Below are 27,392 nucleotides of genomic sequence, written 5' to 3' on the forward strand. Positions count from 1 at the left end.
GTCTTCTTCCCTTTGGGGGTTTAAGAGCTATAATAAAAACTGAACTCTTTGAACCAACTAAAACCTTTAAGTTAAATCAAGCCAATAACAATCAGCAAATAATGAACCCAAGGTAATCAATCGAAAATTTCTTTCTTCAACAACAATATCTCAATCAGAGAAACACAATAGTAGTTGCTTTAATGAGCCAATGCCCAAATAACACATAGGATATATGATGTTATATAGTAGTAGATAACATGAAAATAATGAAAGTTCTTAAGTGTGATAAGAACACATGAAATAATTTACAACATTCAACCAAGAGTAAGGAAGCTTGAACCGAGTGCTACTAATCTTCTCAGAAATAACAAAACTGAGTGTCGCTTCCGGATTCAACAAAAGACCGCCAAGAATGTTTCAACAAGTTATGCAGCTAAAAGATTAAGCTAGCTTGTTGAACTCATGCGATTCCAGCAATAGAAACAACCACATACTACAGCCAAATACTTCCAAGGAGGAAAAATTCAAAAATCCAAAAGGCAGGGGTTGGAATCATCTATAAACAGGTGCTGCTGGAATCATCAATAAGCAGGAGCTCGAATTATCAGTAAGTGCTTTGTTCTCTGACGTTCCTTCACATAAAATTCTGAGTTTCTGTTTACACCCAACAACACAGTAAACAAAAACAAAAAAGAACATCTTGATGAAGAAGACTCCACAAAACACAAGAGTACCAGAATACTAAGTAGCAAAACAAAGTGTAATGCGCGTAACCTAGAACCATCAATGCGATCCGCCATGGTTGTAACAGTTCTTCTCTCTTCTGTGTGGTTTTTGACTCGTGTCAAAAGTAGATGAGTCCACTACAAGGTACAGTGCAAATGTGCAATCATACACCCACACCTACACTAATATTTTAACTCCTAGATTGAATTTTAATAAATCGACCTTCCTTCAAATTTCAGAAACAACAATCAATTTTATTTATTTATTTATTTATTTATAGAATATAACCATTATTTTAAAAGAGGCTTCTCCGCGCACCTACAATAATTGCTGCCCCAAAAGGCTTACATTTTAAATAAAATTTATAAAATAATTTATAAACTTTTTTTTATCAAGTTTACGAGTACGATTTAGAAACGCTGTTCCTAGCTGGGGAGACAGGAGCGCACACCTCAGCGGAGACACGTGCGGCTGACGGGGGAAACGAGAACCGACGGGGAATCTGGAAAGGATAGCCGTCGGATTGTATGGGGGCGCGGGTGGGGGTAGAAAACGTGGCAATCACTTTCTGCAGCGGGAAATCATGGAAAGATGAATCACGGAAGACGACAAAAAAAAAAAAGGGCGTTTTAACCCAGGGTTAACTGACCCGACAGGGGTTGAGTAAACTCCAGTACAAAGGGCAGGGGGACCGTTTTTGACCGTTTAAACGTGGCAGAATCAAGATAAAGAGGCCGTTTTGATGAAATTTGTAGAGTGTTGTTATCTTTTAAGAATAATAATAAATAAAAAAAAAAGTATAAGGATGGGCTGTCATCTTTTAATAAAAATATGAGTTGATAATTGATGTGATATATATTATTGTCCCTGAGGTTGATGACAAGGCCCTTTTTGGGTATAAGGCTGGATGACGATTATTCTTAAATTGTAACCTACCCACACGACAATCTGGACTAACCAAAACTGAGACCCACCATGTTTAATTATTATTTATTTGGGTGACCCGTGCGGCCTCAATAATTAATTCAACCCAATAATAAATTCAACCAAGTCAATAATTATCTATTTCAAATTCTTCTGTTAATCAAGTAAATGCATGACACTCTTATTATAGGAGATTATTATTATTAAGTATTTTGTCCTTGTAACATGTTTTTGTGTTTCCAATAATAATAACAGGTAGAAAGATCAAATAATAGGAAAAACAGAAATTAATCAACATATCCTGTTTATGTCAAAAAGCCAATCCCAGAAAGATACAATGTCCCATTTAAATAAACTATGGACGATAATAATCAGATACCTTGTTTGACTTAACAACCACATTCCGAGTTACAGTTTTTATTTTTTCTTTAAAACACAACACTATTTTGTACATCCTATCTTCTGGCACTCCCTAAAGGGGTATTGAATTGCTACGAGCCTACGGCGACGGAGGAACCTCGTCGGCGATCAGATTTTTCAACCGAACCGGTCAGCTTTTGTCTTTTTCTGCTGACTCTCGTAACAGAGAGAGAGAGAGAAATCTCTTTCAACCTTCGGAAATAAGCCACCCAAATAATACGTATTTTATACGGTAAAAAGATGTATTAATCCATTTGACGCCCGGTCCCACTTTTGTAATCTCAATCACGACTGTCTCCCGTTGTGGGTCCCACGTTTTGTTGAAAGCAGTGGGCCGGATGTGGTGGTTTGGTACCGTACAGGAGGGGGAGGAATCGCGTACGTGGGCGCGTATACTGGCAACCATGAATGGGAGGAGAGTATTTCAGAAGCCTCACTGTTTCGCTGATTTTGATGCACGAGAGAGAGAGAGAGAGAGAGAGAGAGAGGGGAAACAAGGGCAGAGTACACCGCAAGTTCCATACCCTTCTCTGTCAACGTATTTTTACCCCATTTGGCTCTCCTCCCTTCCGTCGGAGAGATTTTCAGCGGAAAATTCCAGGTGGGTTTTCCGTTTTTCCTCTTCAGGGTTTCTTATTCGGGTCATCTTCGATTACCTTTTGGCGTATTTCTGCGAGTGGGAGATCTTCGCCCCTTTTTCCGGTGCCTGTTTTACTGTGTTTTTTTTTTGGGTGGATTTGAGGTTTTTGTGTGCAGAAAATGAAAGAGGGATGAAATGACGGCAGTTGGTCAGAGGCGATTGTTCCGTGACTGCATCGTTCTGATGGCGGTTGTGGGTTTTGTCTGGTTAATAGTTGCCGGTTTTCTTTTTCTTTTTAAATGCTTTCGATTCGCTGCACCGGAGCGCGTTGTATGATCAGTTGTTTGGGTTTTTCGTTTCTGGGATTTGTGCTTTCTTTTTAGGGATATTCTGGTTTTTTTATGGTCTTCAAAAGGGCGGTGTTGTTCGTACTCATTTCATCTTTAGCTTCCGATTTTACTGGTGTTGGACATTTTGATCGGCATTATGCTTTTTATCCGTGTGCGATTCTCATCCTTTTTATGGTAAATTGGGGATTTCAACTGTTTCCGGAAAATAGAAAACATGGTATTGTGTTCTGATCATCTCAACTGCTACCCACAGTTTTTCGTTTCCCGTTGGCATTTCAGGGTTGTGTTTTTTTCATCTCGATTCTTCTTCTGTTGTTGTAGCTAAGTTCCTTCTTATTTTGGTATTTTCAATTAATTGTTCTATACCTTCTCTTCTTGACTTTCCTTTTTTTTTTTTTTTTTGAATTGTTTTTGTTCTTCTGACGAGCTTCCCTGTTAATTCTTTCCCTCCCGATCGTCAAGACTTCCTTTTGGCAATAAAGCAAGAACGTTTCATGACGTGGGTGCTCTTGTTTTCTGAATATTGCAGGGAGTCTGTTTCCGGTGGGGTAGAGGTTTTCAGATAATGCTGAGGAAGAGGAGCAGGGCTGTCCATAAAGATCAAAGCAGGAGCGATCTGATGCCTGATTCTACTCCGGATTCCTCTTTTTCCTCTAATGCTTCTACACCCAAAAACAAAAACACTGCATTTTTTAGAGTCCCTGGTCTGTTTGTAGCTTTTGGTAGTAAAGTGTTATCAGATTCTGATTCTGCAAGAAGTCCGACCTCCCCTCTAGATTTCAAGGGTTTTTCTAACCCAATCAACCCATTGGGTTCTCTGAGGGTAGCTCCAAATGGACCCCAGAAGAGTTGGGATTGCAACAGAGTAGGGCTCAGCATTCTCGATTCTCTCAGTGATGAGACGAAATCATGCGGCAGAGTTTTTGGGGTTTCTGAGAGTCGCAATATTCTGTTTGGCTCTCAGATGAAGATTAATTTTTCTTCCAATGGAAACAATCTGCAGAATTCCCTCAATATATCAGCGAGCCCCAAATCATCATCGCCTGAACACTACGCGATGTCCCCGCGTTCTGAAATCAAATCTGAACTTCCGTGGTCGGATTCCTCGGAGATGATGGTGGACTCGACTGAAATCCACGTGGAGCCCCAAATCCTCGAAAGATCCCGATCATGTTCCTCTGGGTCTTTTCAGTCTCCGTCGACCTTGACTCGCTTAGTTTACTGTAACCCCAAATCGAATTCTGACAATTTTTGCTCAGAAACGAAAATGACCCAATTGGATTGTCCCCGATTTGCTATAGGAGGTAGCAATTTTGACACTTTTTCTAGAATTCCTAGCTCGCTTCCTGTATCCGTCGGCCGTAGCCGTACTGTGATAATGGGTGCCCTGTCGGCGAGTGAAATTGAGCTTTCTGAGGATTATACTCGTGTAATTTCTCACGGGCCTAACCCCAAAACAACTCACATTTTTGGTGACTGCATTTTAGAGAGTCACGCATCTGAATTGAGTGATCATAATAAAGAAGGATGGGGAATTGGGTCGCCTTGCTCGGCCAACGAACCGTCGTTCCCCGCTGATGACTTCTTGAGCTATTGTTTCTCTTGCAATAAGAAATTGGAAGAGGGCAAAGACATTTTTATGTACAGGTTTGTTCTATGTTCTTATCAGTTTCCCATGAATTACCACTGTTTCAGATGTTTTTGCTTCGATTCTGAGGACTGTAGATGTAGCTGATGCTTAAAGGTGTGTAATTTTGAACTTATTTGGGTTTCGTGCGTTGCAGAGGCGAGAAAGCGTTCTGCAGCTGCAGCTGCCGCATGCAAGAGATTTTGGATGAAGAGGAAAGGGAGAAATCAGATGTTGGTTCTCTTATCCCCCAAGCGATTCAGGCCGAGTAACTCTTCCCCACCCACCATATAAGCTGAGGGAAGGTTGCCCTCTTGATTGAACCCACCGTGACAGCATGATCCATGAAACTGTTAAGGTAGACAAGTTTGATCATCTGTTTACTAAAGAGCTGTTTATGTGAATCCGTGGCAGCCATGGATGATCGTTTTTGTACATTCTTTTGTTTTCCCGACTCTGTTTCAGCTTTCATGAGACTGGTGGGTGGGGTGGCCTATCTTTTTGTTCTTCTTTTATTTCTCTGTTTGCCTTTTCTTATGCAATGGAATATGGGCAAGCGTCGACGAAATGTGTCTCATAATTTTGAGTTAAAACTAAAAATGGGCAGCAGCCGTTGATGTGCCCGCCTTGCTTTCTCCGAGTCTTCCCTTTCTCATCTGGCAAGAGATTATGTATTAGCCACAGAAACCAGCAATCTGGATCAAACACAAAGTCACTCTTTATAATATAATCCATTACCTATAATATGACTGTTTTGGTGGGGTTTCTGACAAATTAGCAAAGAGCAGTGCCGCTGAGGCAGTGGGGTTGGAACTTCGTTGTTCCGTTCCCCCGGCTACTGGTTCTCAATGAATGTTCTTCGTCCTAAACTGGGAAAAAGGTTTTTTGATAACGAGTTGATAGAGTGAAAATCTGTGGAAACAAAAAAGAAAAAGAAACAGAAAAAGGGTATAGAAATGCGACTTTGTGAACAGAGGATTCACCTGATTCTTGTGCAGATTTTATTTCTTTTTGTGTTGGCTCCAGGGTAGCAGACAGGAAGTGGAATAGTTAGTGAGCTGCTCTCAGAGGGGCGCAGAGGTAGGCCTGAGATCATTCATCACGAATTGTGCCACACAGCTTTTCCTTTATCGGACATGACCAGACACCCACGCCTCTTAAATCTCGCTGCTATTACTCCCTCCCTCCAAGGGAAGAATCAGGCTCCCTGTGGGAGCCACCAGTTTCCAACTGATGCGCTATATAGAATGCATGCGGAACGCCATTGCCCACCCAGTCGCAGATACTTTTACGTACTCGGAACATAAATCATCAAAACGAATAATTTGGAAGTAATCAAGGGAAATGAACTAGAAGCATTAGAAGGGATTGCTAGTTCATCAAAAGCGGAATCCGAGTTCCTGGACCTGGGAGCAGCGGGAGATGCCCTTCTGGGAAATGGGATGTCCGGCAGCGACGAAGCATATATTGATATTCGTTTCTTGCGAGATCATACTATATCTTGAAATGGGATTGATCCATGGCGTGAGAGAACGTTTATTTAGCGGCAGATTGGTGAGAATGGATGGCTTCACAGAGGAGCCACCATGAGGATTGAGGGGCAAGGCAGGTGAATAGAATTTGATGAGAGGAATTTTAGTAAACTAGATAACATAAGGCGCATCACGAAAATATATATGGTAGTATATAATTGTCGACCACAGTGGGAGTCGAACCCACGACCTTTTGATCCGAAGTCAAACGCGCTAATCCACTGCGCTATGCGGTCTTTATATTGTAGTCTAGGATATAAATATGAAGTATTTATATTGTTGTTTTAAACAGCCTGTTATGTTTAATTACTTTCTCAACAGGAGCAGAATTAAATGTTTAATTACACATCATTAGAAAATAACCACTTCTTACTTTCCTAAATTAGTTTTTTCTTACCTGTATAAATCTAAATCTTTTATATTGCTTGATACGTAACATACAGAAAATTTCTCCGGCTTGTTTTCTTTCTTCTTTATCTACCATTTCAACAAAAGGCAAAGGCAAAGGCAAAGGCAAATGCAAAAGGCACAACCGTCATCAAAAGGAGCACTACGTATGATATGGCATCCGCTTCATTTAAAGAAGAAGAAGAAATAATACTAAATAAATAAAACACAATGCAAGCCTTCTTTGAACGAGTCATCTAGGACATGAGAACATCAAAGGAAAGAGCAGTTTATCAGCCAAAGATAAATAACTAAATCCTCTCTACTTCCTAAACTCTAGTACAATGAGAACTTTCTTTTAGAAAATAATGAAAGGACATGTAAAAGTCAGACCAGACTAGAAATAACCAAAGACCCCATCTGTATCTTCACTTGTTCTACACAGACACCTTCTTCATTGGGATCTTCCGGTTAGCATGGGCCTTCTCTGGTGAACCCACGGTTCCTAATATTAACTAAAATTAAACAAGTAAATCAGCTCATCTGCATATTGGGATTACTGGTAGATTTCTTATCATACTCCACTATCCTCGGCTTCATGGGAGGCACTGACATTCTCATTAAAGAAATAGATAAAAGGAAAATTTCTCGATTGTATTACTTTCATTGATACAAGTATTTATAGTTACAGAATAATAAAAGGATTTGCATGATTGTAGAGTTACAAGTGTATATGACTGTAGAGTTACAAGTTGAGACAATCTCAACTTCTCTTATCCTTATTTTCTTTATCTCAATCATATCCCGACAAGATGAAGCTCCGAGAGGAAATTCCAATCTTGGTCTTTAAGAAGAGAAAACGTGTTGGGGGAAGCAGTTTAGTAAGAGCATCTACTAATTGATTAGTAGATGATACATTAGTCACCCGAAGAGCACCACTCTAAATGTGTTCTTGAATTATGTGATAATTCAAAGCTACATGTTTCATTAGCGAGTGAAAAAACTGGATTGGAGCATAAATTGATAGCACCTATGTTGTCACAATATAGGACCAGTTATTGTGGAAGAAAAACACCAAGGTCAGTGAGAAGAGAGCAAATCCAACGAAATTCCGCTGTAGTGGTAGCAACAAATCAATATTCCGCCTCGGTAGAGGATCGAGCCACAGTCTGTTGCTTCTTAGAACTCCAAGAGATAGGATTGCGATAGAGGTAAACAATATGGGCACCGGTTGAAGTGAAATCATCTTTGTTACCTGCCCAATTAGCATCAGAGAACGCATGAAGGGACAAAAAAGTTTGTCAATGTAAGACGATACCATGATCCAGAGTCCAACTGAGATATCGTAAGAAACGCTTGACAACATCCCAATGATTAGTAGTGGGGCAATGCATAAACTGAGATAACTTATTTACCACATAAGCAATGTCAGGGCGAGTGAGAGACAAATATTGCAAACTTCCAACAACTGTTTGATATTCAAATGCATCAGAGAGTGTCGTACCAGACTGAAGTGTGAGTATAGATGATGTGGCAAGGGGTGTAGCGACAGTCATTGCATTGGTCATGCGTTTGCGAGCAAGGAGATCATAGATATACCGGCTTTGAGACAAAAGGCCTTGAGAATGAGGAACAACTTCAATACCGAGAAAATAAGCCAAGGGACCAAGATCCTTGAGTGAGAATCTCTGAGTAAGTAGGTGGATGAATGTCGCCATAGCTTGATCATTGTTTCCTATAATAATAATGTCATCAACATAGACCAGAATATACAACACAACTGAACCTGTGTGTGAGATAAATAGAGATGAGTCTGCATGAGAGTTAGTGAAGCCCGAGATAAAGAGAAACTGCCGCAACTCATGATACCAAGCACGAGGTGCTTACTTAAGACCGGAGAGAGTCTTGCAAAGTTTGCAGACATGATTCAGATTATCACGGCCAATGAAACCCGGTGGTTGTGTCATAAATACATCCCCAGATAGAGTGCCATAGAGAAATGCATTATTGACATCAAGTTGGCGAAACGACCAACCACGACTTACTACAAGGCTAAGAACAATGCAAATAGTGGTAGGCATGACAATAGGACTAATTGTTTCATTATAATCAACTCCAGGGCGCTGGTGAAACTCTTTGGCAACTAAACGAGCCTTGTACCTGTCAATGGAGCCATAAAAAAAAATATTTAGTACAAAAAATCTATTTGCAACCAACCAGATTCTGTGAGGGATCTGAGGGAACAATTTCACATGTACCATTTCGAACAAGTGCATTATACTCATTAGACATAGCCTAACGCCATTTGGGATTGGTGAGAGCTCGAGTTACAGTTGTGGGTTCACAGTTGGTAGATGGAAGGAACTTGGGCTCTAAGGTTTCGTTTTTGGATGGGTTTCAAAATGTTGTTCTTGGATCTGGTGATAATAACACGGGGAGGTGAGAAAGTAGATAGGGATGGTGGGTGCGGGTTAGCCGACGTGGGAATGTGGATTGAAGTGGGGAGAGGTGATGGAGAGGGCTGAGGAGGGGTATCATGAATGGGGCTAGCCAGGTGTGCAGGGATCGAAGCTGCAGATGATGTACCAATAGCGGGGAGGAAGGACACAGAGGAACACCAGTGGGAGAGTGTGTTAGATGAGGGGCGGTCAAGATGAGATTGAAGTGAAGTGAAGGGGCAGATAGACTCAACGAATTTAATATGACGTGACATATAATGACGAGATGTAGTGAGATTAAGATATAGATAGGCACATTGAGTAGTAGAATACCCTAAAAAAACACACGGAGAGGAACGAGGAGTGATTTTGTGAGAAGAGTATGGCCAGAGCCACGGATAACAAAGACAACCAAAACTGCATAGTTTATAATAGTTAGGAGGATTGCCAAGAAGTTTGGCATAAGATGAAAGAAGACTTAGTGTGGGTGTTGGAAGCCGGTTGATGAGATAGACAGCAGTGGAGAATGCATATGACTAGTAAGAGAGAGGTATAGAGGCATACGAAAGAAGAGACAAACTTGTTTCTACAATGTGACGATGTCGTCGTTCAGAATACCCATTGTGTTCAGGTGTATGAGGAGGAGACGTAAGATGAAAGATACCATTGGTCCCTAGAAAAGAAAACATTGCTTTGTATTCCCCCCCCCCCCCCCCCCCCCCCCCCAATTATCCGAGTAAAGTGTCTTAATCCTTATACCAAAGAAATTTTCAATTATAGATTTAAATCGGATAAAGGTATCAAGTACGTGTGATTTTTGTTTGAGAGGATAAAACCAAATATATTTTGTAAAATGATCCACAAAAATGACATAATATTTTTAATTATCAATAGAATAAATTAGAAAGGCCCAGACATCCAAAAATATAATATCAAGAGGGGAAGAAGAGACAAGTGTGGAGTGGGAAAAAGGTAATTTGTGACTCTTATTGCACTGACAAAAATTGCAAGTAAAATTAAAATTTAGAGGGTGAGACAAGTCTAACTGAAAAGTAGACACGATATGTCGTAGAATCGGAGACGATGGATGACCTCGATGATGATGTCATGCAGACGAAGTGGTCTTGACACTAAAGAAAATAATTATTGGTGGAGACTAGACTTGGGACAATGGCCATTCGTATACACCATCCTTAGTTCGACCCTGCAAAAGTGTTACCCCAGTATGAAGATCCTTCACACGAAAAGAAATGGGTAAGAATTCACTGGAAGTATAATTAGTTTGGAAAAATTAAGAAATAGAAATAAGATTATTTTACATGAACACAAAAAATATAATTTAATAAAAATATATTAGAGGGAGTAGAGAGAGATTTGTAACTAGTGTGAGTAACAGGAAGACCCGTGCCATCACCAATCATAATGTCGTCATACCGTCATAAGGAGGATGAATAAAGAGATTACTCAAGTCGGTGGTGACATGGTGCGATGCTCCACTATCCAGAAGCCAAGGAGAACCAGTAGAAGTGGTTGTGGTTGCAAGATGAGCACATGGTTTCCATGATGTCGTAGGACGAGGTTGCCAATGAGAGGTGGCAGAGACTGTTGCATTTGGCGAAAGACAGGATACTGTGGAACGCTGTCCTTTTTCCCGGCACAACTGGCAATGGCCGGTTGAGATTGACCATATGAAGTGACGATATTGTGGAGACCGGAAGTAGTACTTGGTTGTGAGCGTGATGAGGGCACCCCTTGTTATCGGTGATTACGATTACCAGTCCTACCAGAATTGAACCGAGCACTGGCAGGATTTGCAGAAGCTGGAAATGGAGAGGAGTGAGCTTGTTGAACACGTAGCGAGACTTCTTTGTTGATGGGTTTTTCATGCAACAAAGCTTTCACAGTTGAGTGCTTGCAGTCACAAATTAAAATCAACGCAAATGCTCGATCCAAATGGGTTTCCGTTTACATCTTAATTAATTGAATAATCCTTGCCACTTTGTTCTGGAGTTCTCATGTGTTATGTTCCATCATGCTCTGAAAAGAGGAAGACATATGTTAAACCGACTAACACACAGAACAAAGAAGGATTTCAAACAATTTTTTTCGATATATATTCTTCACCTCATAGAGGCTTTTTATAATACATTTACAACCTAATTTAGATCTAATTTAGATCTTAGAATCAGGAACAAAACAAGGAAACAAATCATTTCCTATAATTACGGTAACAATTTTCATAATCTACAACTCATTCCAACACTCCCTCTCAAGTTGGTGCATAGATGTTGATCATGCCCAACTTGTCAATTATACCATGAAATACTTTCCCTGATACTCCCTTCATAAGCATATCAGCCAACTGACTCTTGAATGGAATAAAAGGAAATTGTATAATCTTTGCATTAAGGTTTTCCTTGATGAAATGACGATCAACTTCAACAAGTTTAGTGCGATCATGTTGAACAAGATTTTTTGCAATTTCAATGGCTGCCTTATTATCACAGTGGTGCTTCATAGATTCAGCATATTCAATCCCTAAGTCCCTCAGTATATTTCTTATCCATAAAAATTTGCATACACTATGAGCTATGCCTCGAAATTTAGCTTCGACATGTGATCTTGATACTACCTTCTGTTTTTTGCTTCTCCACATGACAAGATTTCCTTCCACAAAAGTAAAGTAACCAAAAGTGGATCTTCTGGTTGTCTGATGTCCTACCCAATCAGAATATGTATATCCTTCAATGTTAGAGATACCTTTTTTAGCGAATAACAATCTGTTGTGGACTCGATAGTGGATCGAGTCATCCACAGGTGATGCAGCTGAGTTGGTAACTCGTTAGGAGTTATGTTTCATTTATTTATTTTAGTAATGGGTATGCTGTAAGCCGTAATGTCAATAATGTAAAAACAATATCTTTGATTTGCCTTGGCGTGATTAGACTTAAGTAGCCTCACGGGGGTAAGAGGGAATTAAGCAAAAAATCTGAGTTCTCCTCTAAAGAACCTAGGATCGGCATTCCCCTTGAGGAACCCAAGGTGCAGACATCCATTTGACGAGCCTGGTTATCCTTCTTCTCTCAATCTTCCGTGTGTTCCTTCCTCTTCTCTTCTCATTCTGTTTTTCAACCACAAATCATCATCATAGGTCAACCAGGAAGATCAAGGCGTCCTAGTTCTGCCCCCTCCAATCCACCAAAACATTGCAAATATGTGTCATGGTCAACGCCCAACCCCTCTTAAGTCTAGTGGACTCGGGTAGTACTCATAATTTTTTGAGTTTCACTACTGCCAATCATTTACAACTGAAGATTCAACCTTGACCACTAGTTTCGGTTTCAGTGGCTAATGGAGGAAAGGTTCCAAGTTATGGAGTAAGCCAGGTAGTTCAATTTTTTATTGAAGGTCACCCATTTTCTGCAGAATTTCTCATCATACCACTCGCTGGATTTTATATGATTTTTTGCATCAAATGGCTCCAAACGTTGGGACCTATCTTATGGGACTTCACTTCATTGACCATGAGTTTTGAGCTAGCAGGGGATACAGTCACCATCCAAGGTAGCAAGGCGGACATTCCAGCACATTTAAATGTACTTCAACAACAACACCATCCGCCTACCACCCTAGAAAATTTGTTGGATGAGTTTACTGACCTTTTTCAAGAACCTACAGCTCTGCCGCCATTGAGACACTGTGACCATCGGATTTGTTTGAAGACTGGTTCCGAAGTGGTAGCTGTGCGCCCTTATCGCTACCCCTACCTTCAAAAAGATGAAATAGAACGACAATGCAAACTGATGCTCGAACAAGGCCTTATTCGAAGAAGTACGTCCCCTTTCTCTTCCCCAGTTTTATTGGTAAAAAACATGACAACAATTAGAAATTTTGTGTGGACTACCGTGAATTAAATGCCAAGACTATCAAGGACAAGTTTCCTATCTGCGTAGAGGATGAGTTATTAGATGAGTTACATGGGGCACAAATTTTCACTAAACTGGACTTGCGTTCGGGGTATCATCAAGTCCGCATATATCCTCCAGATACAGAGAAGACAACATTCCGTACTCATCATGGCCACTTTGAATTCATCGTCATGCCCTTCGTTCTTTCCAATGCTCCATCCACGTTCCAAGTATTAATGAATGAGGTTAGTGACTATCTCAGAAAATTTATTTTAGTCTTCTCTGATGATATCTTAATTTTCAGCAAGTCATAGCATCAACATTTAAAAGATTTGCGCCTGGTCTTCCAACTTATTAGATCTTACAACCTTTACTTGAAGAGGACCAAGTGTACATTTGGTAGTCAACAAGTGACATATTTGGGGCACATCATTACAACATCAGTGGTTAGTGTGGACCCAGAAAAAATTGTAGCTATTACACAACGGCCTCAACAGAGCAATATTTCAGCGTTACGGGGTTTTTTGGGCTTGGCAGGATATTATCGCAATTTCATTCCCAATTATACGCTCCTATCAGCACCATTATCCAACCTGCTCCGACTAGGGGTGGCTTCGAACCGAGCCGGTTCGCGAGCCGGCTCGGTTCGGCTTGGTTCGATTCGTCATTTAACGAGCTCGAGCACCGAAATCGGCTCGTTTACCTTAACGAGCCGAGCTCGACCGAAGCTAGGTTCGGTTCGTCGGCTCGCGAGCCGGCTCGAAATGAGTCGGATCGGTATGACTCGGTAACGGGTCGCGAGCGAACGGGAGCGGGAGCAAAAGCGAGGGGGGGGGGGGGGGATTTTCCTCCCCCCTCGTCACCGCCGATCCCTCCCATCGGTTGTTGTCTCCGCCTCTACCGCCATCGTAGCTATTCGTCGGCGTCTATACCGCCGTCGTAGCTGCTCGCCGGCCGCCTCTGTGGCCGTCCGTTCGATTTTTTACTCTCCTCGCCGTCGCCTCTGTTTCCGTCGTCGCCGCCGCTTCCGTCGTGGCCGTCATCCTCGACGATAGGTCCTCCCCGGTGCCGTAACCCCCTTCCCTCCGCGTCTCAGCGAAAAACCAGAACAGGGGAGAAATAATCTCCCCCTTCCCTCGAGAGAAGATGATCTCGCACGTGCGAGATCATAAAATAAAAAAAAAAAAAATTTCCTCAAGAAAAAATTAAAAATAAATTTTATAGAAATAATTTTCTATAAACTATTAGTGTCTCATGTTTGTTTTTCTAATTGAAATTTTTTATTAAAAATCATATAATTTTCTAAGTAAGATTTTTCGTACCAAGATGGGGTAAAAAACTGTATAGAAAATTTTTGAATAAGTATTTAACCGTTGATGTTGTAATACTTTTAGCATGAAGCAATTTTCATTGCAATTTTGTGTTTGATATTTTATTTAATTAAAAATTTATCGATAAGGATAATAATATATTAGATTGATTATTAATTTTTATTTATTTCCCTAGAAGAGACAATAAAAGGTCCATTTAACTTTCCTAACAAAATTTTAAAATATTTCTTTTAATTTTCTAATAAGTCACTAATAGTAATAAGATTTTATTTAAAGGTTTTTTTGGGAATATGTATCATAGGAAAAATATTTTTAGTTTTTCCTAGAATATAAATTTTTATCTAAGGGCACTAAGGACGCCATAATAAATTATGGCCAGATTCAAAAATTACAAAACAAGCTAGACAACAATTGGAGTAAAAAATATTAAGATTGGTGCATTTTAATCCATTATTGAAATTCAATCCTGAACCGCCCCTATCATTATATTTTTAAAAAATGTATGCATAAATTTATATATAATTTATTCAAAGTCACCCCTACGTGCGAGATCATAAACAAGGAAAAAAAAAACTCTTTGTCCCTTCCTCATGGCTCTTAAATAAATTGAAAAGATATTTTAGTAGAAATACGTTTCTAGAGACTATTAGTGGTTTTTTCAATAAATGTTGAAAAAACATTTTTAATAGAAATATAGGGACCATTAGTGCCTCATATTTTTTCAAAATATTTTTCTAATTATAAATTCCTTTTAAAAATTCATATAATTTTCCAAGTAAGATTTTCTTGCCAAGATGGGTTAGAAAACCATATAGAAAAATTTTGAATAAGTGTTTGACAGTTGATGATATAATACTTTGAGCATGAGGCAATTTTCATAGCAATTTTGTGTTTGACATTTTATGTAATTAAAAATTTATCGATAAGTATAATAATATATTAGATTAATTATTAATTTTTATTTATTTCCTTAGAAAAGGCAATAAGAGGTCCATTTAACTTTCCTATGAAAAATTTAAAATATTTCTTGTAATTTTCTAGTAAGTCTGTAATAGTAATAGGATTTTATTTAAAGGATTTATAGTTTTTATTTGGGTGATTGTAAATTGATAGTGATATTTTATTTAATTTTGTTGTGTTTAATTATTGTATGGAGTTTATTTATAATGTTATGCAGTGTATGGAGTGTTTAGATTATTTTATGGACTGTATAAACAATTTCATGAAGTGTTTATGGAATGTATAGACAATTTTATGGAGTGTTTATGGAGTGTTTATGCAGGTATTATGTATATTGATTATGCCCAATTTTAAGTAGAGGTCATGCCAAATTTTATACAAGTATTATATATATTATGCTCAATTTTAAGTAGAGGTTATGCCCAATTTTATGTAAAGGTCATGCCCAATTTTATGTAAAATGTATGTATAATTTTATATACATTTTATTCGATATATATTTTTTGAAAAGTTTTAAATGTATGTTGAGGCTCGAGCTCGGCTCGAACTCGTTGGGCTCGAGCTCGATAACAATTTTAGGTTCGAGACGAGGCTTGGCTCGAAGCTCGGCTCGAAATATTTAAATCAAGCTTGACTCGAACATAAGCAGGTTCGGGCTCGGCTCGGCTCGGCTCGGCTCGGCTCGATGCCACCCCTAGCTCCGACATAATGCTTTTCATTGGAATGAAGAAACAAGCACAACGTTCACAACACTCAAGCAAGCATTGACCACTGTGCCTGTCTTACAATTAACAAATTTTGAGGATGTGTTTATAATAGAATGTGATGCTTCAGGAAGGGGTATTGGGGTAGTGCTGCAACAATCTCAGCATCCAATCGCCTTTTTCAGTCGGCAACTAGCATTCCACCATCACAAATTACCAGCTTATGAACATGAAGTAATTGGCTTGGCTAAGGCAGTCCGCCACTGGAGACCTTATTTATGGGACAGATACTTTATTATACGCACGTACCACTACAATTTGAAATACTTGTGGGATCAGCGTATCTCCACTTCCCTTCAGCAACATTGGATTAGTAAGTTGCAAGGATTTGATTTTGCAGTGGAACATATGCCGGGTAAACTGAATTCTATAGTAGATGCCCTCTCAGAAGCTTCAATTCATGTGTGCACCATTATTCATCCCACCACTTTATTATTGGACTCCATCAAGGAAGAAAACTGCAACACACCAGACTTGATAGACCTAAGTAAGCAAATTGCCGCAGAAACAAAGCACCCCAATTGGTTCCTTCATGACAACATCATTTTGTATAAAAAGTGGATTTATTTATCAAACTCTTCTCCTATTGTGGCCACGGTGTTGTCATCTTATCATGACAGTTATCGTGAAGGAATTCAGAAAACTTTCATTCAGATTAAAGGGGATTTTTATTGGACAAGTATGAAAGACTCCTTTGCATCATATGTAGTAGCTTGTCAAGTGTGTCACAAAAACAAGGCGGATCATTTAAGCCCAGCCGGGGTGTTGCAACCGCTTGAGCTCCCCACTCAGGTTTGGTTGGACATCTCTATGGATTTTATTGAGGACCTTTCAAAGTCTGTTGGAAAATCTATTCTGTTTGTGCTAGTGGACAGGTTTTCGAAATATGTACACTTTATTCCATTGGAACATCCTTATACAGCGGCATCAGTAGCCCAGGAATTTTTCACAAATATTGTTCGCCTAAACGGTAATCTGGAATCAATTGTAAGTGATCGGGAAGTCATCTTCACCAGTAAATTCTAGCGCGATCTCTTCAAGTTATCTTGCACAAAATTCAGTCATTCTTCAACCTATCATCTCAATCGGATGGCCAGACAGAAGTGGTGAACCGCACCATTGAAATGTATTTGAGGTGTTTGATAGGAGACCGCCCTAAGAGGTGGGTGGAATGCATTCCGTGGGCGGAGTACAACTACAATACTTCCTTCCACACTGCTTTACAGGACACACCATTCCGGATAGTATATGGCAAGGCTCCCCCTCATTTACTTTCTTATGTTGCGGGATCTGCCCAAGTGGACGTAGTTGATCAAGCATTGATTGACCGAGATTAATTATTAGAAGGTACTCTCAACCGCCTTAGACAAGCTCAAGCATGCATGAAAGAATTAGGGTGATCTTGTGTGGCTACGTCTCCAGCCTTACCGTCAAACTTCTCTGGCGGGCAGTCGACACAAGCTTTCTCCAAAATATTTTGGGCCCTTCAAAATTGCTCGAAGGGTGGGTCCAGTCGCATATAAGCTGCAGCTACCCCTCGACTCCAAGCTCCACGATGTTTTTCATGTCTCGCTTCTCAAGCCATTCAAAGGCACCGACCCACCCCCCCACTTCCTCATTACCACCCATTGAGGACGGCCAGGTTGTTTTCATGCCAACCAAGAATTTGAAGGCTTGCCAGAATCAGAATAGAAGAGAGGTGTTAGCTCAATGGTGTCACACCGACGCCACCAATGCCACTTGGGAGGACTTCGATGTCTGTCAGCAGGTTTGTCCTACCTTCAAGCTTGCGGACAAACTCGTTTTCCATGAGGGGAGTGATGTTGTGGACTCGATAGCGGACCAAGTCATCCAGAGGCGACACAGCTGAGTTGGTAACTTGTTAGAAATTATGTTTCATTTATTTATTTCAGTAATGGGTATGCTATAAGCTGTAATGGCAATAATGTAAAAATGATATCTCTGATTTGCCTTGGTGTGATTAGACTTAAGTAACCTCACGGGGGTAAGAGGGAATTAAGCAGAAAATTATCCAAGGATCTAAGTTCTCCTCTAACGAACATAGGGTTGGCGTTCCCCTTGAGGAACCTAAGGTGCAGGCATCCCTTTGACGAGCCTTGTTATCCTTCTTCTCTCAATCTTCTGTGTGTTCCTTCCTCTTCTCTTCTCATTCTGTTTTCAACCACAAATCATCTTCATAAGTCGACCAGGAAGATCAAGGCGTCCTGGTTCTACCCCCGAGTTACAAGAGGATCTCTCCCTTCGTTGAATCACTCGGTCCATGGTTAGAGACCACAACACAACCCTTTTTCCTGGAGCACTCTTTAAGTATCTCAAGATCCGATAGACCGCTGCCATATGTTCTTCACTTGGTGCATGCATGAACTGACTCATAACGCTCACTGCATATGCGACATCTGGTCTTGTGTGTGATAGGTAGATTAATCTTCCAACTAATCTCTGATAACACCCTTTGTCTATTGGGATTTGATTTGGGACAATTCCAAGCTTATGATTCATTTCTATGGGTGTCTCTACTAGTTTACAATCAAGCATTCCGGTTTCGGCTAGAAGATCCAACACATATTTTCGCTGTGAAAAGAAGACTCCATGTTTCGATCTTGCCACCTCAATTCCCAAAAAATATTTAAGTTGTTCGAGATCCTTCATTTCGAATTTAGTGTCCTGTAAAACTTGCATATGGGTCATCTCCTGTCAAGACCATATTATCAACATACACAATTAAAGCCGTTATTTTTCCTTCTTTATTTTTATAAACAAAGTATAATCTGAGTTACTTTTCTTATAGCCAAACTCCTTCATTGTAGCTGAGAACCTCCCAAACCATGTTCTAGGTGACTGTTTCAACCCGTACAATGACTTCTTCAATTTACAAACATTACCTTGACATAAAGAACCACTTTTAACTCCGGGTGGTAGCTCCATGTAGACTTCTTTTTCTAAGTCTCCATTGAGAAAAATATTTTTAACATCAAATTGTTGCAGAGGCAAGTCTCAATTTGTTGTTATAGATATAAGAATGCAAATTATATTGATTTTAGTTATTGATGCAAAAGTATCCTGATAGTCTATCCCATACCTTTGCGTATATCCCTTTGCAACTAGTCGAGCTTTATATCTTTCAATACTTTCATCCGGTTTGAGTTTCACCGTGAACACCCATTGACATCCAATTGTCTTCACTGCTTTAGGCTATATAACAACTTCCCTCGTGGCATTCTTTTGTAGAGCCTCCATCTCTTCGTTCATCGCCTTTTTTCATTTTGGATCAGCTAATGCATCCTGCACATTGCTAGGAATAGAACCCATGGATAATTGATCAACAGTAAATGCATACGATTTAGTCAACCTATGGGAGGACACATAGTTGTTGATTGAATATTTGGTCTTGGCTTCAGGATCAGGTTCATACCGTTTCTTTGAAACTCCCCTATTCAATCTTTATGGATATCTAAGAGTTATATTTTCTATAGGAACACATGTTTCAATAGATTAATCAAACACAAGATTCTTATTTACCTGGGGAGGAACATTCTAGGTTGATTTTTCAGTTGATGGTGTAGATGAAGGCAACTCTAAGAATTCTGCAGGAGAAATTAATGATCCACTCTCAGCTTCATGGTTGGGAGCACAGTCTTGTTGCACATCATGACGACCTGGTTGGTTAAAAAATTCATTCACCGCTTCTAACTCAGCAACTACACTATTCTCTTGTTGATTAAACAATTCATTCACCGCTTCTAACTCAACAACTACACTATTCTCCTGTTGATTAAACAATTCATTCACCGCTTCTAACTCAATAAACTTAGCCCCTCCGCTATTCTCTTCACTTGAGCTCTGCCCCTGAAGAAAATTGTCGAGGGACTCCCCCTGAGTAATAAGTTTTTAATTCATGAAAAGAGGCATCTAGAGTTACATGGAGCTTTCGAGTGTGTGGATCATAACACCGATATCCTTTTTGAAAATCAGAATAGCCAACAAAAACACATCGTTTGACACATGGATCAAGTTTATTTCGCAAGACTTCTGAGATATGAACATATACAGTACACCCAAAAACCCGGGGTTGAAGATTCGGAAGATGGGGAATAGAAATTAGGGAGTGAAGTTTTTGTTGAGGAGTTTGAAAGTCTATAACTCGAGAAGGTGTTCGATTGGTAAGGAAGGTAGCAGATTTGATAGCTTCGCCCCAATAAAATCGAGGCATGTTCATGCCAAAGAGACAGACACGCACTACTTCCAAAAGTTGTTTATTCATCCTCTCCGCCAATCCATTTTGTTGGGGAGTATAGGTGCATGAGGTCTAATGACGAATTCCATGATTGTTCAGAAAATTACCAAGAGAAATATTGACAAACTCAGTAACATTGTCAGATAGCAAAACACGAATCTGCTTCTGGTACTGAGTGTGTACCAGTTGGTGAAAGTTCTGAAAAGCTAGACATACATCACTCTTTTTTATAAGCAGAGATACCCAAGTCATTCTAGTGCATTCATCAATAAATGTCACAAAATACCGAGGTTGGGAAATAGAGGGAATCTTTGTAGGACCCCAAACATTAGAATGAATAACCTCAAAAGGTTAAGAACTCTTATTCAAACTCAGAAAATAAGATATACGGTGGCTCTTAGCTAGTTCGCAAGTGTCATGATGAAAATCTAAGTTATTCAAACCTGAAAAAAGTTGTGGTCGCAATTTCTTAAGATAACCAAATGAAAGATGACCTAGTCTTCGGTGCCATAACCATATAGTTGTTTGATCACTGTCTTCATTACTAGCTTGATTTGCCTAACTAATTTTTGGTCCACCATTCTCTGTCAACTCCAAATAGTAGAGTTTGCCCTGTCTAACACCATAATCAAGAATCTTTCGAGTTAGAATGTCCTGAAAGCCACAAAAGGAGAACCAGGAAGTTACAGTCCAAGCAAGAGTTGAAGTAATTTGGCTAACAGACAACAGATTATATTCGAGAGATGGAACAACAAGGACAATATCTAATGTAAAATTATTCGATAAGATAACTGATCATTCTCCAGTAATAGGAGAGGTACTACCATTGGTGGTGGAAATAACGGATTGAGGAGAAAATAGGATGTTATGCACGCAATAACATTATTATTTTAGTTGTTTTCTTTAATTTACTTTATTTTATTTCAGTTTTAGGTCACAAGGGGTATTTTTGGAATTATGTATTCATAGGGATATTTTTTTAATATTTTATTAAACCCTAACAGGGTGAACCCTATTTAAGGGGTAAGAGTAATGAGAAGGATCACCTTCTTGATCTCATCCTCCATTGATCTTCGTCTTCTTCCCCATGTCTTCCTACTATCCATACAGTAGTGCATGGAAGACCCGTAACCCATGGTAGATCCCAGAACCTCCCAAAGAATCCTTGTGTCAGATCTAGGACCATAACAACTGGTATCTGTGCGGGAATATAATGGGTTATTCTATATCCCAAGAAAGATGGATTGCTATGGGTAAGGAATTGGAAGAAATACGAGCACGGTTATATGCTTCCATTGAAAGTTATGGAAGGGAGGAACGCGCTGCTGCCGCAAAACAAGCCATACGACCTGAATTCTTCGAGCACGAGAGCTGCACAGAAGATGGAGTCGAAGCTATCTCGGGCTATCTCGGGCGGGCCAAAAAAATCACAAAGTTCGTCTAGTTTACCAGCCGAAGTCTCTGTGGAAGATTTGGGAGCAACCTCAAATCCGGATCGACAGAGAGGCTTTGCGTCACAAAAAATCAAGATTTTTGCGCACGAAAATCCAAAGCCGAACGATGACAACAATTTGGGGAAATCGGAGGGGTATGCTGAGCAGGGAACTACAGCGATGGGCAAGCCAAAATATTTTTCCAAATTAGGGAAATCGGAGTGGGTTTCTGCCTAGATCTCCTCGGTACAGGCGGATTTGGGTTCAACCTCCCAAATCCCCTTTTCACGGCCAACAGAAATTTTTTCTACACAACAGACGGAAGCCTTCCGATCTATCTCGGTCACGACGAATCAGTTAGGGCATCCCTCCTCTGTCTCCGAACATCTACAAGCACCGGCAGAAATAAGAGTCCACCGGAAAAAGAGGAAGTGCCGTCGGAAACAAGTCCGATGGGATGTGACTTCCGGCCACCACCTCTCACGCTCCCTCTCAACCTCACTCTCGGTATCAACATCGCAACAAAAAACGAAATTCCGAATGGTCTCACCAACACAGCGGAAGAAGAAATTCCAAAAAAATTGGGGTAAACTCTTGCGATGAATTTTCTCCAAATTGCATCTTCTCTTTTATCAACTCCCTCTATGTTTTAGATAATTCCTTTCCAATGGCATTGAAATTGTTCCGTGAAAATTTTGGGGCTGAGAAATAGAGAGGTTACTCGCTTGAGCAGGAAGGGATTGTCATTCTTTTTGTTGCATTTTATTTTGCAAATTAGTTGGGCAAAGTTGATTCATTCGGCAGTAGAAGTAGCCACGAACAATAAAATTCTGGTAGAATTTCAAGTATATAGGGAAAAGGGATAAAGACGGACTGTTGTATGATGGAATGCCTGGCAGAAAGGGGGAGTACTGCAATTCTACACTAAGGAGTTTGGGGATTTCAGGATTGATAGAAAAAATTGTTTGGTTGCTGTTTTATTTTTCTACTGTTGAGAACAGCAATAGTGAGACTCTTCCATATCAATTTGGCAACGTTGGGCTTATTTTTTTGGGTTCCATATTTGTTGCTCGGGCACTGTTAGGGGATAAGTTTCATTTCCGTGGGAGTGTAGCATATGGGAAGGGAGCCATCGTGGTTCGAAATGGAGATAAAACTTTTTTGGGTGTAGTGAAGATGTTTGGTTGGTTGTATAATGATGCTATTAGTTTTGTTTGCACGAAAGGTTGTCATTATGCACTGCAAGTGAGAAAACATAAATTGGAATCATCTTTTAGCTCTCCTTTTCCATTGTTGCCCATGACTCAGTTGCTTGCAGGAAATTCTATTGGAAGATGCAGTCAGGTTCTAGCACTTGGGTTTCCATTGGGGGGCATTGCCAAATGGTTTGCTCAAGAATGGGAGGGAGATGTGACTGTTGTTATGTACTATGGCGTCGGGCTTGCAAACGGGAATTATACCTTCCCTCTGGCTTTTGCAGAGTTCACAGAAATACCTGTACTGCTGGGTCAAATGAAAAAGGAAGAGATTCTATTGAAAGAGTCTATACTTATTTTGTTCATGAAATGGTACGAAAGGGCTAGTTTGCCTGGGTAGGTTACTTAGTTTCTGAGGGAAATGAAGGATCTCTCTAACTGCCAACCACCATTCAGATCCCATAATGTTGTTCTTGATGTATTAGTTTTCGAAACATGCCACACACTTACTCCACCGGCTCTTGCTCCAATGCTCCCTCCAGGTATTCCTCCAACTGTTTATCCATTCTCCATTGTCATGCAAGCCTTATGTGCCATGAAAGCGGTTGGTACTGCAGTTTTGCTTCTTGGAGATTCAGAGTTTCATCATACCCAATACATCTTTGGTGTGTTTATATTTGGTAGTCCAGATGCACAAGTAGTCCACCATTCTGGCCATTCCATTGGTTTTGGCTCAGCTGTTTGGTCACTGAGCTGTTTATTTGTCCACTTTCTCCAGGGGGACGATTTCCTTGAACAAGTTATAGATGAGTTTTTTTTGCTTCTACCAACTGAAGAACATGTTGATGTCTCTCTTGCTTTGTATGGCATTTGGATGGAGCACTTGGCACTACGACTGACGACAATGAGGCATTCACGTATGACTTTGGTTGGAACTGCCCACATGATGCTAATCCTCTTCGCAATGGGCTCTATGAAGGCTTGGCGAGAGCTAGATTTGTAGTGTTGGGTATTTTTGAGCAGAAGCCCTCTACTTTAATGCAGGTTTTCGAGGATGTTCAATCTAAGGTTAGTGTTGTAGTTCTTGGACAAGCAACCCCTGTTGAAGAGTCCAATCCTCAATATGACAAACTGACACACTATACATTTGAGCTTGAGGATCAATTCGCTGAGGCCCAACAACAAGCCTTTTGACTGGTAAAGAGACAAAGAGATGGGACAATCTCTATTGGACTTTGGGAAGACAGTCATGCTCTTGGGTGCTTGTGAAGGAGAATCTCTTGGGACAACATTTGCTAAGCCTGGGTCAAAATCAGACGTGTTAACATTGAAACTCCTAAAGGAGGCCCATAATCTGCTACTGAATTTTGAAGAATCTTTCAAGGATTATGTCCGAGTAGTGCACTCTATAACGGTTACAATGGCTGATCGAGCCAATGCTTTCACACAGCAATATGAGTGGGCTGAAACAACACAGCTGTAGGAGATTAACTTGGACACGTTGATGCTGATACAGATCTTTCTCCCATGCAAAGGTGCTGGCCACATTCTCCTTGATAGGCTTGCGGGAAATGGCAAGTTATATTAGACACAAACAGTGCTCCACCTATCAAATTCTGCAGAATATCGCTTGAGAACTCAGGCATTTGCATACAGACAGCTTGATTCATTCGAGTACCACATCTGGAGCTCAATCGTTGCAACAGCCTAGACTATAGTTGGTGCAGAGAGAGAGAACGTATTGGCAAATGAATTTGAAATGTTTGAGGCAGTTTTTGGTTCTCTTAGGTGTGGCAGCAGTTGCGAACAACCTATAAAAAAAAAAAAGGGGCATGCTCCAGTTTTTGGGCGTCCAGTGGGCGAACATAGCGATCGCGGATGCTATTTGGGCACAAGTGGAGACGTTGGCATACAGACCCTACTTTCGATCTTGAGGACAAGCTCGTTCTTCCAGGGGGGCGTAATGTTATGCACACAATAATATTATTATTTTAGTTGTTTTTTTTAATTTACTTTATTTTATTTTAGTTTTAGGTCACAGGGGTATTTTGGAATTATGTATTCATAGGGATATTTTTGTAATTTTTTTATTAAACCCTAACAGGGTGAACCCTATTTAAGGGGTAAGAGTAATGAGAAGGATAAGCTTTGAGAATGAGGTTAAATCTAGCGTAAACAGGCTTGAGATCACCTTCTTGATCTCGAGGTTAGGTTTTTCCTAAAAAACCCACGTATTCTCTCATCCTCCATTGATCTTCGTTTTCCCCATGTCTTCCTACTATCCCTACAGTAACGCATGGAACCCGTAACCCGTAGTAGATCCCAGATCATCCCAGAGAATCCTTGTGTCAGATCCGGGACCATAACATAGGACTAATTTTAATCGACTGGAATCCCTCGTCATGTGATCGGATGCACTTGTATCAATAATCCAAGTTCTATTCTTAGAATATGCAGATAATGTTGATGATTTACCAATAATACCTGGATGGACAACATTCGCCATAGGCAGCAGCTTGTCCCCAACAATCTTTTGCTGAGGTTTTTTTGAGAAGTCCCACCACTCTGGGTAACCAATAATCTCATAACAACGCTGTTGCGAATGACTTTTTTCCCCACAATGAGTACATACCCAGTTGTTAGCTTTTACAGAGATTGGACAATAGCTCCCCATTGTCTGTCTCTGGGTTGATTCAAATTTCGGGTCCTGTTCGGTTCAGTTTGGTAGTAAGGTTTGGTCCGGTTTGGTTTGGTATGGTTTAGTTTGGTTTTATTCTGGTCTAGTTCGGGTTCGGTTCGGTCCTCGCTGAGTCCAGTTCTGGTCCAGTTCTGGTCCGATTCGGATCCGCTGGGTTGACCCACAGATAAATAAAGGAACCGTGTTCCTAAGTTATCAAAAAAATTAAACGTCACCTTTGTTTTCTCCGTCGATGACGCTGGTTGTTTGGCGTCGATTCGGAGGCTTTCGGGAATCCCGCTGTATTTCGGGTGGCGGTAGCTCGGTTTTACTACGACGATGGTTCAGTTTTATGGCGACGAAGAAAAGAATCGCAACCGTCTTCTTCGGCTAATATAGGGCGTCTTCGGCGACGGTGACGGTGAGTTAGCGTACTTCAACGACATTTTTTGGCCACGGGGCAAAGCCACGGAAACCATCGGGCCACAACAGGAAAAAGAAAAAAAAAACAAAGTTTTGCTAGTCTTTTTTTCAACAATTCCTTCGGTGACGGGGACAAATACAGGGGGAGATCTTCGACGACAGGAAGGAGAAAGAATTCTCCTGCTCTGATACCATGTTAAACCGACTAAAACACAGAACAAAGAAGGATTTCAAACAATTTTTTCCAATATATATTCTTCTCCTCATGGAGGTTTTTTATAATACATTTACAACCTAATTTAGTTCCAATTTAAATCTTAGAATCAAGAACAAAATAAGAAAACAAATCATTTCCTATAATTACGGTAGTAATTTTCATAATTTACAGCTCATTCTAACAGCATTGCCATTGGAGAGGCATTTGCAGGGGTTAAGAACTACCAGAGTGATGGGAATAAGGAGATCGACTGTTTTGGGATGATGAACCTCATCGGCTCCTGCACTTTATGCTCCTTTTACCACCAGTATGTTTTCTACATTTCCTCACCCTGTTTTATTTCAACCTTGGGCATTTGATGCTCATGGCAATGGTATCGCTACGCTTTCAGGACAATTTTCAAAAACAGCTGTTAAACTTCCATCGCCGGATTCAAGACACCCAGTTCGATGGTGATGCCTGTCTTCTTAATGCTTGCACTCCTCTTCGTAGCCCCCTCTGGTGTTAACAAATCCTAGAATTGAATTGTCAGAGAAATTTACAACATCTAAGTTTCTGGATACCAACGGAAAGGAGTGGATTTTCTTGTCGGTAGCAGAAGATGTGGCGTCGTGTGGGTTCATCATTCATAAAATCAAAACAGCCTCCATTGTTAGTCTGTAATAACTAATTAAAGCAAGTATCTTTGGTAAATATTTGTGAAAGTTTTACATTTAAATAAACAAATTTTAGAGATATTATACAAAAAAAAAAAAAAAGCTCTAAGCGATGTTCAGATCCTTGTTTGTTTCTGTTTTTGGCAAATCTCAGCCGGTCAAGAATGACTAACACTCGCAAAATATTCTTAGCTAGCACATAATGTTTTATCATAATAAAAATACTCGAGAATAGTAGTACAAGAGTTCCTCTAAAGGAGGAATTCTTCCTCTGGAACAGTCTTCCAGATCTGTAAAAACAGAGGAAGAAGTCTTCTATAACTACGGCCTCAGATCATAAAACAGAGGAAGAAGTCTCTACGGCCTCAGATCATAAAACAGAGGAAGAAGTCTTCTATAACTACGGCCTCGGAGATGATCCGAGAGACTGGTTAAATGTAATCTGTGTATATAAATAGAGATGTAATTGTATGAAATAATAAAAAAAAAGATAGATTTTACAAGGTTTTACAGTTCAAGAAATAATTTATTAAAGAAGATTCTGTTTCTTATTTTTGTTAATTAATTAGGCTGGTCTCGCCATTTGTCAACCACAACGTTTGTATG

General features: G+C 40.1%; 1 protein-coding gene, 1 long non-coding RNA gene and 1 other non-coding gene across 3 annotated transcripts; 2 read left to right on the plus strand and 1 right to left on the minus strand.

The window, feature by feature from the left end:
- The first annotated feature begins 2,540 nt into the window (after nt 1-2,540).
- LOC137946947 (FCS-Like Zinc finger 8-like) lies at nt 2,541-5,244 on the plus strand. Its single transcript, XM_068793235.1, has 3 exons — nt 2,541-2,653; nt 3,512-4,629; nt 4,767-5,244. The coding sequence occupies exons 2-3, from the start codon at nt 3,548-3,550 to the stop codon at nt 4,879-4,881; spliced, it is 1,197 nt and encodes a 398-aa protein (XP_068649336.1). The 5' UTR covers nt 2,541-2,653; nt 3,512-3,547; the 3' UTR covers nt 4,882-5,244.
- A 1,059-nt stretch (nt 5,245-6,303) lies between these two features.
- TRNAR-UCG (transfer RNA arginine (anticodon UCG)) lies at nt 6,304-6,377 on the minus strand. The gene has a single exon. It is a non-coding gene; the product is annotated as a tRNA-Arg (tRNA).
- Nucleotides 6,378-21,539: 15,162 nt separating this feature from the next.
- On the plus strand, nt 21,540-24,969 carry LOC137945730 (uncharacterized). The gene is made up of 2 exons (XR_011111020.1): nt 21,540-22,203; nt 22,936-24,969. It is a non-coding gene; the product is annotated as an uncharacterized lncRNA (long non-coding RNA).
- The last annotated feature ends 2,423 nt before the right edge of the window (nt 24,970-27,392 follow it).

Source organism: Aristolochia californica, unplaced genomic scaffold (genome assembly GCF_029961685.1).
Source record: "Aristolochia californica isolate CCGP_79_NKW_82.1479 unplaced genomic scaffold, dmAriCali1.0.hap1 SCAF_12, whole genome shotgun sequence".
Lineage (NCBI taxonomy): Eukaryota > Viridiplantae > Streptophyta > Magnoliopsida > Piperales > Aristolochiaceae > Aristolochia > Aristolochia californica.

Bases quoted from the DNA above. Each gene is read 5' to 3' on its own strand.
- LOC137946947 (XM_068793235.1), top strand. From the start codon at position 3,548: ATGCTGAGGAAGAGGAGCAGGGCTGTCCATAAAGATCAAAGCAGGAGC. The intron at 4,630-4,766 runs GTTTGTTCTATG...CGTGCGTTGCAG, and splicing joins AAAGACATTTTTATGTACAG to AGGCGAGAAAGCGTTCTGCA.